The 16,532-nt window shown below is 42.0% G+C and overlaps 1 protein-coding gene across 3 annotated transcripts in view; it reads left to right on the forward strand.

Moving 5' to 3' along the window:
* Positions 1-16,532, forward strand: part of Ablim1 (actin binding LIM protein 1) — a 160,387-nt gene that overhangs the window by 46,711 nt on the left and 97,144 nt on the right. For all 3 annotated transcript variants that reach the window (XM_090345798.1, XM_090345799.1, XM_090345800.1), the window contains exons 3-4: positions 6,707-6,890; positions 8,287-8,396. In XM_090345798.1, the coding sequence (XP_090201924.1) occupies positions 6,707-6,890; positions 8,287-8,396 (294 nt within the window). The remainder of the gene's footprint in view (positions 1-6,706; positions 6,891-8,286; positions 8,397-16,532) is intronic.

Genomic DNA, 16,532 nt, shown 5'->3' on the forward strand with positions numbered 1-16,532 from the left:
GAGATCTGAGGATTATAGTTCAAAGCCAGCCTGGGCAGGAAAGTCTGTGAGACACTTATCGCCAATAAGCAACCAAAAAAATCCTGAAAGTGGAGCTGTGTCTCAGGTGGTAGAGCTAGCTTTGAGTGAAAAATGCTCAGGGACTTGAATCAGTCCTAGGACCAACACCAAAAAAGTCATTTTTATTCATTTGAAGGAGCTCATTGGAGGTTTACTAGACCTTGTGCTGACTCCATCCTGTGGTTGCTGGGAACAGTGGGATGCATGGTGCCCCTCTGTTTTCTCTAGGGTTTATTTATTTATAGACACACAGGTAGTTATCTCTGAGACTTTCTCCTTGGTGCCGGGAGCTCTCAGAAGGGAGGGGCAATAGCTCATTCTGGAGATGAGAAGGGGAAGGAGAGGAAGATACAGTCTTTAATAAAAATCTACATGTCGGGCCAGAATTCATATGTATGGCCTGCTTTGAGATACAGCTTATGGAGTTGATCAAGTGTGGAGCACAGCCAGTTATAGGTATCATTTTTGTGCTCATTTCCAGCTCTAATGCTTTATAATAATATAATCTATAGTGGGAGACTTTACTAAACACTGTGTTATATGTCATTTTTTAAGCCAAAGAAGAAAAAAATATATGCTGACTAAAGTATTATTCCGGGTGATATCTTTGTTTTTTGAGCTGTTTGTAATCAATGTTGCCTACACATGGAGTTCTATAAGTGCTCAAAACAAACTTACTATGTTATAAAGTGTTTTTTGTTTTCCTGGGTTTTTTTTGTTGTTGTTTTTGTTTTTTGTCCATTGCAGGTCTTGATCTCAGAGCCTGTCCTAGTGCTGTCCTGGAGCTTTTTTGCTCAAGACTAGCACTCTATCACTTTGAGCCTTAGCACCACATCTGGTTTTCTGGTGGTTAATTGGAAATAAGAGTCTCATGGTCTTTCCTGCCCAGGCTGGCTTGGAAGTGTGATCTTCAGATCTCAGCCTCCCGAGTAGCTAGGATTATAGGTATGAGCCACCAATACTCAGCTTCAGACTCTGAAGTGGTTCCATTGCAACCAAGCCTCTTGCTATTGGAAACTCAACTCTGAATTAACCACAAACCCTTCTATGCCTTGCTTTGGAACTCTGTTTTGCCATCTGGTTGAGCTTCTTCTCTAAATATGATCATTGATTTTTGATGTTCATTTAGAAGCCAATGTGAAAAATGATTAAAACATGATTTTTGAGGCTTTGTATTTGATTCCACGACAATGAACTAGCCAAAGTTATTTTGGTAGAAAACTGCCTCTCACATTGCTGTTGACGAATGTGTGCTCAGCTATTTTGAGCTGGGGCAGCAGTGCTCCTGACACATTCTGGCCACACAGTGTGGAAGTCCCAGACACATATATGGCCCTGAGTTTCTGAGCAGGTAGATTCACTCAGACCTCACACTAAGGGAATTTGGAAGGCACCGTGTCACCAAAGCCTGCCATTGTTAATGTCTATGAAGAGGAGTGGAATATATCTTGGATGAAATAAAGTTGTCTCAAATTTTCTTGGAACGGATGGAGAGTGAGGGAAAAAAATCTTTGGTATTCATAATGGGAAACCGGAGATGAAGGGTTTGGGATGCCAGCTCACTGATTCTTCCCTACCTGAGTCTGGGGCATCCTAGGAGGCTGCAGGAATGGGTGTCCTGGGCAAGGGTTTGACCTGCCTGAAGGCCAAGTAGTGCTTCTGGGATTGGAAGCATGGCTCATTTTGTAGAGTGCTAGCCGATAAGTGAAAACACCAGGTACCAAGCTGGAGCTACAGTCTCAGACCAAAAAGAAAAAGTGATACTTCTATAGCCCATGATCCTTTCCCCCAGAAAGGGCAACCCAGGCTCCCACTGCAGGGGCCAAGTTCAGAAGGGCTTGTCAAATCCTCTGATGCTGCTGTTGACTGATGACAGAATGCCAGACCACCAGAACCTGCCCTAGAAAAATAGAGAAAAACCAGCAGAGGCTGCTGGCACCCCAGTTAAAATGATTATTTACCCCCAAGTGAACTTGCAAGCATTGCTCATGTTTTATTCCAGCTGCTCCCTGTCTTCCTGCTAGGAGCCATTAGAACCTTGGTGCCTGAAGTGGCAGGCAGCATGGAGAGCTGTTCTATCCTGGCTGGGGACAAAGGGAAGGTCTCCTGCAGGGTCCCTGCAACCCACCCACTGTTAGGTAGGCTTTTAAGCATACTCCATTCTGCTAAATGTCTAGCGATACGTACTGGTTGACAGGCAGACGGAGTGTCCCTGAGATGAATTTGTTGGAACGTAAAATGGAACTGCTGTTTTTAGAAAGTTGGAGAAAGAGTTGCTACCACAGCTCTGTTCATGTCAGCACAACCCCGTTCGGCTTTTACCTCCTAGCCCACGCCTCCACACTTTGTTCCCTGGTATTTTTACAACCTGGGCAGCTCTTGTTAATTTTATTTTTAAGAGTTGAGGTGTTTTTTTAAATGTGCCTGTTACTAATTTGATCATTTTTATATAGAATTTCTTAGCTTTGCATGTTCCCACTGAACTAGTAGTTAATGTTATTCCATGGTTTGTAGAGAATGAATTCAAGAACATGATATCGATAGGGTTTAGGACTGTTTGTAGCCAGGCATTCGTTCTGGCTACATGAGCAAAGTAGTGGGGCCTTGAGTGGGGAATGCTTTAATAATTGATCATGGAGAAGAAACCATTTCATCTTTTTGTTTGTTTGTTTTTTGCTGGGAGCACTGTGTTTGCATGAAAGGAGTCTATATTTTTCCTGGGGCTTATATTGACTTTCAACTAGAGCAAAGACAAATGGAGAACTAAAGTTAAAAAAAAAAATACAGACGAATCTGAGTCTGACCTTGCTAATTGAAATTTAGTGATCATCTAGCTGTGCCTTTTGCCATTAGTTGAAAGTACTTGCAAATCTGTTAATATGAAACTCAAGCTTGTATTTTTAATGATATTTATCTTTATTTTTTTTCCAGTACCAGGACTTAAACTTGGGGCCTTATTCAGATTTCTTGCTTTTGGTGGGAGCTCTACCACTTGAACTATGTTTCTAGCCCGACTTCTTGCTGGTTAGTTTGAGATAGACTCTTGTGGACTTTTCTGTCCAAGTTTGTTTTAACTCTTGCTCCTTTAGATCTCAGCTTCCTGAGTATCTAGGATTATAGGAAGGACCTACTGACATCCAGTCTCACCCCTAAAATAATTTTGGTTAAAAGAGCAATAGCTTGGTCAGCATATAATTTTCAAAATTTGAAGCCTATGACTTTCATACAAATGCAGAATGAGAATTGTCAAAGACTGATTCCACTCATTTTAATGAGAGGAGCTGGCAGGATGGTGATGCTGCTTGAAAGAACTAAAAGGAGCCAGTCACCTGTGATCCTACTTAAGAGGTTGAAATCTGAGGATCACAGTTCAAAGGCAGCTTGAGCAGGACAAGAAAGTCCCTGATAGTGACACTCTTATCTCCAATTAACCACTAGAAAACCAGAAGTGGAACTGTGGCTTAAAGTGGTAGCATGCTAGCCTTGAGCAAAAAGAGGCTCAGGGACAGTGCCTAGGCCCTGGGTTCAATAGGTAACTGATGGCGGAGGGAGGGAAGAAAGGAATGGGTTGCAGAGATATTCAAAGAAGGATGTCAGAGCCACACAATGGGATAAGGCAGAAAGCTGCTTCATTCTCTAACACAATGGTGAAACTAGACAGAATCCATCTGCATCTCTCTGTTCATTGGGTAATGTGAGTGTAATTAGGCCTTTAATCAACAGAAAAGAGCTTGTTAAACACAGATCTGGTTCCTCTGGATAATGCAAGAATCCACTTGAGCTGCTCAATAATGCTCCAGGGTGACATTAAAAGACTGAGATTCTCTTCATTTACCTGGTTCCCACGGAATATATATATATATATATATATATATATATGTATACATAGGTATGTATGTATATTTTTTTTCTTTTGCTAGTCTAGGGCTTGAACTCAGGGCCTGGGCACTGTCCTTGGGCTTTCTCAAGGATAGTAGTGCTCTACCACTTGAGCAATAGTACCACTTCTGGCTTTTTCTGTGTATGTGGTATAGAGGAATCAAACCCAGGGATTTGTGCATGTTAGGTAAGCCCTCTACCATTAGGCCATGCTCCCACCCTGGATTGTTTTTTAACACCTTAGTCTGATTAAAGGTGAGCATCCATTGATACCTACAATGGTCAGATTCAGGGATAGATAGTTGAAAGAGGCTTGCCAGGGACTGGACAGAAGGAAGAACAGGAAGTTATTGTTGGAGCCAGAGTTTTGTTAGATGACAAGAGTTCTATGGCTAGACAATGGTATAGGTATTATAACAACGTGAATATTCTTAAAGCCACTGACTGAAATGATTAAGATGGTAAATTTTACATTATATGACTATTAGCACACAATTATATGGGACAAAAATCACAATCCTATTTAGGTGAGTTCCCTTCTCATTGTCCCTAAAATTGAAGTAGACTTATCTAAAATTCAGATTATTGACATTTTCATTTTGTGACATTTATTCTTTGCATGCAATAGTATACCACAAACAATACTCTGAGTTTTATATGTCATCTCCATAAATTTCACATACCATAATGGACTTAGCTGGTAGAAATTCAGATTCTTTCCATGTGTGTGTATGTGTGTGTGTGTGCGTGTGTGTGTGTGTGTGCGTGTGTGTGTGTGGTTTCTTTTTCTGCCTATTTAAGAAGTATTTGATTGGATTTAGTAGCTAGTTGACAAAGTTGGTGTAAGAGTGGAAATTTTCCCAATCTTGCTACTTCTGATGTCTTAAGAGAGAAAGCAGAAGAATTGCATAAACTTGTTTGTGTGTGTAAACATGTGTGTGTGCATGTTCGTGTGCGTGTCTGCATGTGCATCCCACACATGCACAGGAAAGAGGTTCCACAGGGAGAGAGAATGGGACCTGTTTGGAAAATGCTGATTCGACATAGATGTGAGAGACCTTCTCCAGGAGAGGCAGGATATTATGGAGGAAGGGATGGTATCTGTGGGAGTTATCTGGAACAAGGGCCCATAAGGAGGAAGAATGGTCAAAGGAGTGGCAGGGAATGCGAAAGAGGAAAGAGCCTTAAACCATGTCACCCCCATCCAGTTTCAGGAAATACCATGGGACTAAGAATCTCTTCGGTATGAGCTAGTGTTGCTGTGAGTCTGCAAGGATTCCTGCCGCTCCAAACGTGTGCTTGTTTGTTATTTAAACCACTGGAAGTAGAGTTGTAGTCATTTGGTGAGCCTCCCTGGGCCATGCCTTGAAATGGAGGGAAAGGCCAAATCAAACCCCTACAGGACACAGTTTGGCATTTCTCAACAGTGCTATGTGGTCATTTGGCAAGTCTGTGCTAGGTTCATAAAAACTAGGACTTAATAAAGGAGAATATGTGTCACTTTCACAAATAGACGTGAAAGCCTCATAGTAATCACCTTGAGGTCACAAAGCACTAATGAAACATACAATGGTAGCTTTGAAACAGCCTCAGTAATTACTGGTGGCTATAATCCTAGCTACTCAGGAGGCTGAGATGTGAGGATCACGGTTCCAAGCCAGCCTGGGCAGGAAAGTCCCTGAGATTATCTCCAATTACCCATCAGAAAACCAGAAGTGGCACTATGGCTCAGATGGTAGAGTGCTAGCCTTGAGCAAAAAGAACTCTGGGGCAGAGCCTTGGCTCTGAGTTCAAACCTCAGTCCTACTGCCTCAGCCCCCTTCAAAAACTATCTTGGGTTCTTTATTTATGGCTCTTCAGTGTATAGAGTCACCGAACCTTGGGCTAGGGAGGTCAAGGTTGAAGATGTCCTGCTTTGATTATTGTTCCCAGTCGTTTTGGCAGTAGGAAATTTTTGCTGTCAGGGGATTACTCTGGACTTTATTTGTGGATGAGTTGCCATGACTTGTTTGGGCCTTGTCTGAACATGTAGGCCAGGCCTAGTACCAGCTTGTTTGCACCATTCCTATAATCCACAGCTGTGTACAGCTTTGCAAGAAAGATACCAAATGCCAGATGCTACAGCGCATCCACTTTTGTATGCACTGTGGTTATAGAAAGAGCTTTATCTTGACTATTTCCTCTTTTCCTGCTCCTTTTGCCTGTCTGTTTTTTTTTTTTACCCTACTATACAATATATAAATAGTTGGCTTGTTCTGTTGGAATCCAAAGAGAAAATTCAATGTCTGAAGAGCCATAAGCAATTATTTCCAGAGTGTGAAAAAAATAAATAGCTACTGGAAATTCTAGTTACTACATTGAGTAGAGTGGAATTTATTATTTCACTCAGTAAAAATTTGGGCTCAAACAAAGCAGTTGTGTGGGTGAGCAACAAACACCTTTCCTAAGACACTGCCAGGAATACCTTGTTGTCTAAGCCTGATTCCAGCATATCTTTCCATCAAAGACTGATCACTTCTGAATCTTAAGCATACCACAGAAGCCATTGAGACCCAGCCAGTAGACTTGACTTGTATGAAGTATTTCAGGACTTTGGAGGGGAGGGAGAGAGAAGCAGAGCCCAACAATAAATAGCTCTTTGTACCAAGTCTCCTCCCCTCCCCCAAACCATTGAGATCACAGTGAGCAGCCAGCATTCAGTAGAAGGCAAATGCTGCCTCACAGCTGGGCAGATGATATCACCAGATGTACACTTGTCTTTCTACAGTATGCGGCTGTGACTTGGCTCAAGGAGGTTTCTTCATAAAGAACGGGGAGTATCTCTGCACCCTGGACTACCAACGGATGTATGGGACACGCTGTCATGGCTGTGGAGAGTTTGTAGAAGGCGAGGTGGTGACAGCCCTGGGCAAAACCTACCATCCCAACTGCTTTGCTTGTACCATCTGCAAGTAAGTGATCATCGTCAGTGAGCCAAAGCTTCTTTGGTCTTGAGCAGAAAAATATCTATCCCATTGTAGATGTGTTTCTTCCTCATGTGTATTCATTCTCTGTCAAAATGGAATCTCCTTAGGACACCTGGCTTATTTTGCTCAACACAATGGTTGGCGGTTCCATGTATTTTCTTACAAACAGCATCATCAATGGTTGAAAACCCAGTGTGGCAGTGCCTGCAGGTCTCAAAAGATTTTGATTAATGAATGAAAACTTGGAGGGATATAAACAGCTGCTTGGAAGGATAAAGATTTTTGAAATAAAAATAAAGTGTGTGTGTGTGTGTGTGTGTGTGTGTGTGTGTGTGTGTGTGTGTGTTTAAAATATTCTTTCCATCTGGATACTACTGGCTTTTACCTGTATTCCTAGTTACTCAGGAGGCTGAGATCTGAGGATTGTGGTTCAAAGCCAGCCCAGGAAGAAGAGTCAATGAGACTCTTATTTCCAATTGACCACCAGAAATCTCAAACTAGATCTGTGACATGAAATGGACGAGTGCTAGTTTGTGCAAAAATTAAGCTCAGGGACAGGCCCTGAGTTCAAGCTCCATGACTGACAAAAAAATCAAAATAAAATAATCTCTTCCAGACCAGTAAAGTGGTGTCCACTCCATAGTTCCAATACTTGGGAGGCTGAGATAGGACTGTCATTTAAGCTCCAGAGTTCAAGATTAGTCTGAGACTCTGTTTCAAAAAATAAAATGAAAAAGTACTTTTACTCCATAGCAGAGATGGACAGGCTGTGGCCTACAGGTGAAACTGAATCAATACCTGTTTTTATAAGTCAAGTTTTATTGGCACCCAGCCAGCTCATTTGCTTACGTATCCTTCAGGGCTGTGGTTGGGATGCAGTGGTGGAGATAAAGGCCTGGGTCCCCAGCACTCATCACACTCAGCTAACCAGACAGAGAGAACAGAAGCCAACTCCACAGCCTTATCACGGAGCTCAGAGAATGGGGAGAATTCGTCCTTGGCTATAACCAGGTCTCCTAGAGAGAAATCCTGAGCTCTATTTGGAATTCATGGCATTTAAAGCATTTCTTCATAAAGATTTTCCATTTAGAAATGTACTGTTCTGTGCACCCTGCGCAGTAATTGTTGGACCCTGTCTCCACTAATGAGGGAAGGTCAATCTTCCATTTCACTCTCAGGTTGCCCAAAGAACCAACGCGTTCTCTCCCTGCTCATTGTGAGGCACATGCATTTGTTTGGCTTATATCCAGCTAGCCATTTTAGGCATAACTCCATCTCAGACATTTGCCTGGTGCTTCTTCAGAGGGTGGCAAGTATCGGGACTGAGGGAGAAGCATGGGATGACTGAATAACCTGGAGGCTGGTGTCTTTCTGCTTCTAGACGCCCATTTCCACCAGGAGACCGAGTCACATTCAATGGGAGAGACTGCTTGTGTCAACTCTGTGCACAGCCCATGTCTTCCAGCCCCAAAGAAGCCACCTGCTCCAGCAGTAAGTATGGTGACCAGAGGCGCAAGCCTCTCCTGCGTTCAGAGGTAGTTCAGGTAAAGCCCAGCCAGCTAGTGCAGAACCTAATCCTGACTATGACATTTTCAATAGTCAATGATGCTTCTTGAGTCAATCCAAGCAGGAAGAAACATTTTCATTATGTCAAAAAGCTGCAAATAGAATTGGATACCAGGCTGTCCATTTTGACAGCCAGTGAATGAGAAATTATTATAAAACATATTGAAAAGGCTTATATCTGGTCAGTCATAGTGGCTCAGTCTGTAATCCTAGTTACTCAGAAGGGAGGTAGAGATCTGAAGGATCATGGTCAAATCCAGAATGGGCAAAAGTTTGCAAGACCCCATCTCAACTAATAAGTCAGGTATGGTAGCAGATGCCTGTGATACCAACTACATAAGATGCTATAGAAAAGAAGATCATGGTCTCAGGTCAGTTCTTGGCAACAAATGTGGGACCTACTTGAAAAATAAAAGACAAAAGGTCTTGAAGGTATGGCTCAGGGGATAGAGTACTTACCTCTCAAGCACGCACCCAAGTATCACCAAAAAAAAAGTAAAGAAAAGAAAAGATTTATCTGTAGTCATAGAGATTGAGACGGGAAAATATTTGGCAGCTATTTGTGTTAAAATCACTGCCTTTATTCGCTTAAGGTGCATTTCTATTACCATTAAATAATACCTATTCCTCTGGAGGCGTTCTGACATTTGTTCATTTGACTGTGTATGTTATCCTTTGACCTAGAGGTGAAAGGGTGAGCAAAATAACCTCTTCCAGACAGGCACTGGTGGCTCTCAACCTTAATCCAAGCTACTCAGGAGATCTAAGAATCCAGGTTCAAAGCCAACCCAGGAAGGAAAGTCTTTGAGCTTCTTATCTCTAATTAATCAGCAAAAATCTGAATGTGAGGTTGTGGCTCAAGAGGTAGAGTGCCATCCTTGAACAAAACTGCCAAGAATTCAAGCAGAATAAGTGAATGAAGAATGGATATATAAGCTTACCTTCTAGGAAGATCACATGGAAAATGCATACATAAATTTATCTAATAGGTAAATAAAATCAAAGCTGAGAAAAGGGATGACTTTGTATTGGGCAACCAGAGGAGGGCAACCAGAGCAAGGTGTGACATTCTTTAGAACATGTGGTCTGTTGGCCTCCAAAAAGAACCTGCCTCCAACCTAAGAGTAGCCAATTGTTCTCTTTCTTCTAAAAATTACCTTTGAAATAGCACTGTTACTTGCAGAAGGCTGTGTATTATGAATCCAGAGCATTACGTTAGGAAGAGCCATCTCATCTCATCTGGTTCCTGGACTTTTGGATATGGTTGCAAAGTTGGCCTTGGTTTCTAAGAATTTTACTAATCCTGGGAAAATATGGATGGAGTAAATCCCCTTTAAGCTCTGTGTCTTAGTATCTAGGAATGACATAAACCATGTCTAACTGGAGGAATTCTCTGAAATGTGTAACAATTCCAAATCTTCTTCTAAAAATGAAATTCATGTATTTGTTACAGATAAGCATGTTTTTGGTACTGATAGCTAACACCTATAGTCCTCGCTACTCGAGAGGCTGAGATCTGTGGATCACAGTTGAAAGCCAGCCCAAGTAGGAAAGCCCATGAGACTCTTATCTCTGGTTAATCAACGAACAGAAGTAGAGGTCAAGTGTTAGAGCACCAGCCTTGAGCAAAAAAAGCTACGAGACAGTGCCTAGGCCCCGTGTTCAAGTTCCATTCCAGACACACACACACACACACACACACACACACACACACAGGAGTTCTGACCAAAGTACTTGCATGGATATGGAAGGAAAGAAGAAAATGCAAATGTCAATGTACTGTGACGGAAGACTTAGCATGTAGGGTGATAGGATTCACAGTGCTAAGTGACAGCAGCCTGGGTAGGACAGGCACCGTCCAGCAAGCATGATCCTGATGCTTACTTAGTAGGCAGCAGGCCTTTCCTGGTTCCTGTCTACCCTGCCTCAAATACAAGAGAAGCAAGTTGTTGGGAAGGTGGGCTTGCCTTGGGGTAGGAATGGTCAGTCATCACGAGGGCTGTCTTTGAAAATACATTGGCAAATTCTTGGGAAGAATGCTTTGGTTTAATTATAGAAGAGGACTTCCTGAGGGCCAGAAAATGATAGCAGCTATAGGGAGGCTCCTGGCCAGGGAGGCCTGACAGAAATGGCTGTGATCTCATACGGGTGAGGGCCTTTGTGTTTTGATAGGCACTCAGATTGAGCCTGGTGATATTCAAGGTCACACAAGGACTCAAAGGTGAGGTGGCTCAGATTCTAGTCTTTTGACCCTGGGTTCTTTTTTGTTTGTTTGTTTTTCTCATGCTTGCTAGCTCTACCACTTGAACCAATCTTCCAGTTCTTGGGTTTTTATTTTGCAGGTTCATTGTAGATGTGTTTCTGGTGTTTTTTGGTAGGCTTCAAATCATGATCCTCAGATCTCACACTCCTGTGTAGCTAGGATTACAGGTGTGAGCCACCAGTGCCCAACAGATGTCTACTTCTTTGCTCTCTGAGTTGTTTATTTAGCTTTAAGAAGAAGATGCTTCTTAAAGTCTTCTCATTCTCTCAGACCATGCAGTTTAGAGCCAGACATTTCAAGGATAGCTTCACCAATATGATAGTTTTAATTGTTATTGCATGTTCTGTGCATGTGTGAAAATGTCATAATTAAACCCGCTGTTTTGTACAACTAATATTTGGTCATATATTTTGGGTTCATTTATATTCTCTCATTCCCCATTTTATTGTAGCATTGGAGTTCTGAATTCAGGGTCTTACACTTGCTAGTCAAGTACTCTACCACATGATCCATGCCTTTTTACTTTCCTTACCTTTTGAATAGGGTCTGAGTTTCTACCTAGGCTGGACTTGAACCAGGAATCTCTGTTCTCAGCCTCCAGTGTAGCTAGGTTTACAAACATACTCCTAACCTATATTGTCTGTTTTTGTAAAGTATACACGTTATCCACGTAAACATTGTTATGTGTAAAAACATAATCAAACTTCAAGATTGTCTTTCAAATACTAGATTTAACCATTATTTCTAATGTGCAAATTGTTGGGCAAAATTATATTTTCTTCCCTTGCTTCCAATGGATGGTAGCCCCTTTTTGTGCAGCTACATTGGTCAGAATATCTTTATTTTTAAAGAAGAACATATCTATTTATATAAGCACTGAAAGGCATTTATAGGCTGTGTGGGTGTCTATGAAAAAGAGACGTGTTATCTTTAGATACACGTATGCAAAATACCTCAGACAAGACAAGCACACAAATACTAGAGTAATGAGAATTCTCAGCAAGTTTCTGAAACTCATTGGAGCATAAGTAGAAAACATTTTGTCCATATTGGTAGTTCTCTAAGAATTTCTCTATACTTCAAAACTACCTTTATTTGACTGCAGCTCCTATTTTAAATAAAACCAAATGGCCTCTGTAATCTTGACAAGGGGATTCCTAAATAGAAACAGAAATGATTTTGATTTAGTGTGAAATTCTCCCTGATAATGTTCAGAATCTGTGAGGTATCAATAAGAAAAGGCCATTTTGCTGATAGCAGGGGTTAAACTTGGGGCCTTGTGTACTCTGTTAGCTTTTTTGCTCAGGGCTGGTGCTCTAGCATTTCAGTTATGCCTGAAGTTCAGCTTTTGACTGGTTAGAGATAGAGAGTTAAACTTTTAAGTCTCTTGCTTGAAAGCTCTATTTTCTGGATCTTAGATTTTAGAGTGGGTGGAGATAAGCCCAGGGCACCTGGCCCAAAGTCCTCTTTTACTTCTAAAATAATCTGCTCGTTCCCTCTTTTAACCCATAGTATTATTTCACATTCTGTATCTAGTTTTCTGTAATCATGGAGTGGGAGGCATAGATGGCATAAAAGGGATACAAGCAGGAAAGAGTGTTGGTAGAAGCAGAGTCAAGGGGACAAGTAAACATTTCACCAAATCACTCTCCCATTGAGCTTACTGAGCAAAAAGGCAGTGTGTCTATATTTTAGCTGCCTGGTAGTCGCCAAGGCTGTAGTGTTCTGAAGTAGGAAGAACTCCCACTGGAGGTTTGCTCAGGGCTGTCTTCCACCTTCCAACAGTTCTTTAGGCCAGGCTGCAGTAGCTCATACCCAGCTACTCAGGAGGCTGACATCTGTGGATCATAGCCTGGACAGGACAATCTGTGAAACTCATTTCCAGTTGACATCCACAAAGCAGGAAGTATGGCTTAAATGGTAGAGTGCTAGCCTTGAGCAAAGAAGTACAGGGACAGTGCCCAGGCCCTGAGTTGAAGCCCTAGCACCAGCATACACACACACACACACACACACACACACACACACACACACACACACACACACACATATACATCTTCAAGCCTGTGGCTCTATTTTACTTTCTTCATCAGATACAGTATGCCAAGTACTGTGCAGTTGGTTTACATGAATCAATGGTGTTATAACCATATTAAGTTGCACACATTCCCCATCTATAGATGAAGAAAGAAAGGACCACAGTAATTTGCCTAATCCCAGGCTGTCCAGCTCCAGATGCCTTCTTTCCTCCATAATGCTTGTTTTTTTTTTTTTAATGGGTATGCTGAGCCTTGGAGCCATGACCCAGCTTGTCTGCACACAATCCCAGTATCTTGACCCCAGAGTCCACATTTTATAAGCTCAATTGTCTTCCTATTGTATCAAGGCTTGGTTACTGGAAAGCCTCAAAAAGTTATTCCTAGGGCTGGGAGTTTGGCCTAGTGGTTAAAGTGCTTGCCTAGCATGCACAAAGACCCAGGTTCGATTCCTCGGTACCACATACATAGAAAAAAGCCGGAAGTGGTGCTGAGGCTCAAGTGGTAGAGCTCTAGCCTTGAGAAAGTCCAAGGACAGTGCTCAGGCCCTGAGCTCAGGCCCAGGACTGGCAAAAAAAAAAAAAAGTTATTCCTAGAAACAATCTACTTTCATAAAACAGGATTGCTTTGAATTAGTTACAGCAATGGTTGCAACCAGTTTGGATGCAACTTTAATTCAATAAGCAATTGATCTCAAGTGGAGAGAGGTACCCACAGGGTTTGGATGAACATTAATTAAACTGTGTGACTAGCTGATTCATACTTTCAAAACAAGATATTTTCAGCAAAGGGCATTATGCTCTAGAAGGTCAAGTATAATGCTGCAAAGTTTTAATCCATCATTCACTTACACCCATAGCTAAGTCACTGGACTCCCAGGGGTTAAGGAGTGGTGTGAGAGGGATGTCTGTGTGTGTGGCAACCTGGCACACAGAGTCCGGGTTCGTATTTCCTCCATAGTTCCTCCAGGGCTCTCATCTATTCCAGGCAACTGCGCAGGAGTGGGCTGCTGTCTGCACCTCCCTTTCTACTTCAAAGGGTGTCTGACTCGTGTCTGATTGCATGTGGGCTTGGTGGATTGACATGATGAACTCCCCCACACAGCTACATCTAAGCCAGTGTTTCTCCCTTCCCTCCTCTACAGACCTCTCTCTAGAGCATCATCATTATCCTGGCTGCAATCGGAACTCCCACAACTATCCCACAGGTAGCACATGCTTTAATTTGGGGTGAATTTAAAGCACTGCAGCTCTAAGAGTCAGTCACATGACAAGGGAAGAGATTTCAATTATTTTTATTTTTCTGATCAGTCTAATAGGTTTTCATCGTTGCAGGAGAATTTTTATTTCCTTGTTGGTTCTGTCTCAAGATATTCTTTGAAGATTGAGTGGAAATTGTCTGATGAGGCAGGTGTGCTAGGTAGAATGGTGAAGTTTGTACGGGGCCCAGATGGGGCCTCTCCACTTCCTCATTGGTAAATGGTATGGTTGATTTAGTGAGTGACTAAATTATGATGCAACATTGATTCTGTAATTTGCAGGAAAGACAGTCTCCACCTTTTGCAAATCTTTTTTAGTCTCATGCTCTTCACAGCTATCCTTACCCGCACATTTGATGTTTTCTACTAATATAAAGACCAATGAGCTGGATGCCAATGACTCACACCTATAATGCTGGCTACTCAGAAGGCTAAGGTCTGAGGATCCCACTTTAAAGCCCAACCAGAAAGTCGGTGATACCTAATCTCTAATTATCCTCCAAGAAATAGAAAGTAGAGCTGTGACTCAAGTGGTAGAGTGCCAGTCTTGAGCAGTAAAGCCAAATGAGAGCCAAGCCCTAGTGCTAGCTAGCATACACATGTGTGTATGTTCATGCACATATACACACACCACATAAATAAATAAGTAAATACCCCATGTTCTTCTGAATGTCACATAGTGTGCAGTTGGTGGATCTCATGTAATAGGGCATGCATCTTTTAACTTGACAGTGTACCTAGAATTTTAGTGGTTAAAATAATATTTTCCAGTTTAGTTTTAATTTTCACATAGCAGTAAGAATTTAGCTGTGTATTTACTTGTATATCCCTCTTAGTTGTATGTTCCATTCCTACAGATTTTCCCAGGAAAGGTATTTTGAGAACTTTCACTCTGCCCCTGGGTGAGGAGGGAGGAAAATGCATAATTGGCCACAGGGAAAGAAGAAAATGATTTGATTAGGAAGCAGTTTCACTTATGTGTGTGTATGTTTTTCTAATCTGTTTAAAACCAAACTATATTCAAAACAAAATAAAGTTAACTTTACAACATAAAATGCAAGGCCTATTCTAGATTGAGGCATGTCCTTGGGGTGACCTTCACTCATGTCTGTAAAGTGGCCAGTCACTCGAGGAAAGTACTGAGGAAAGTACCTCCCTTTTTCTCTTCTTGTCTTTGAAATAAAGTAAGTGAGCTGATGTTTGCTAATGGGTCTTGAATCTGAGAAGGTGATGTAGAATTGGAGTATAATTTCCTCTTTGGCAAGGGCCCATATGCGGTGGGTGATGGTGGCCAGTTAAAGATTTGTCATAAAACTACTTCCCAGGTTAAAATTTACCATTGAATTAGGGAAATGAACCCCAGGGCAGACTTTCTGAGTCGAATGTTCTATAGAGGTGATTTTCATAGAGTGGGAATTAACCACTGTAAGGTGCCCACATCAGTGGCTTTTGGTGCAGTCATATGTTGTCCCCAAACCTCCCTTATCACCCTCCCAAAACCCAAACCCATTAGGTATTTATTCCCATTAGACTCTTTGCCCAGTCCCCCCAAACTCCTCATATTTCTGCTATATGGATTTGCCTTTTTCTGAATTTGAACTCTGGGCCTGGGCTCTATCCCTAAATTCTTCAGCTCAAGGCTACCACACTACCCCTGGGCCTGGGTGTTGTCACTGAGCTCTTCAGCTTAAAGCCACTGCCCTACCCCTTGAGCCACAGCACCACTTCCATTTTTCTAGTGGTTACTTAGAGATAAGAGTCTCACCTTCTTTAGTGTTCCAGCTGGCTTTGAATGCGATCCTCAGATCTCAGCCTCCTAAGTAGCTAGGATTACAGGTGTGAGTCACTGCACCTCAGATCTCAGCCTCCTGAGTAGCTAGGATTATAGGCGTGAGTCACTGAACTGAGCTTGAATGTTTTATGTAAACTAAATCTTGCAGCCTTTTTGTGTCTGGTTCACCAAGATTGTAACATCTATCAGTACTTCATTTCTTTTCATGCCTGTATAAGATTCCATTGTGTGGCTATATTGTATTTTGTTTTTCTATAATAGAGAACTTTTAGTTTGTTTTCATCTTTGGCTATTGTGAATTTGATTAGCATGCACATACAGTATTTGAACAGTTATTATTTACAACTTTAAGAGAAGTTTACTAAGGATGAGCCTAAATCTCAAAAGCAGCAGCTGCCAATTTTCTAAACTTTTCCCAGAAATTGTTTTCTAGTGCTCATAGTGTGGCAAATCATAGCCTGGGCACCTCAGAATGAACCTGGAAGACTGAAGGCCAGCAGAGTTTGCTCTCAGGAAGCCCATCTTTTTGCCTCCCTCCATATTTTAGTCTTTCCCTTTTGCTCTTCTTTCTCTGTCCCCTCCTCCTCCTCCTCCTCCTCCTCCTCCTCCTCCTCCTCCTCCTCCTCCTCCTCCTCCTCCTCCTCATCTTCATTGTCTTCATCTTCTTTGTCTTCATTCCTGGCTTGAATGGACAACTACATGACTTTTGCTC

Source organism: Megascapheus bottae, chromosome 15, assembly GCF_031878675.1.
Source record: "Megascapheus bottae isolate mThoBot1 chromosome 15, mThoBot2.hap1, whole genome shotgun sequence".
Taxonomy (NCBI): domain Eukaryota; kingdom Metazoa; phylum Chordata; class Mammalia; order Rodentia; family Geomyidae; genus Megascapheus; species Megascapheus bottae.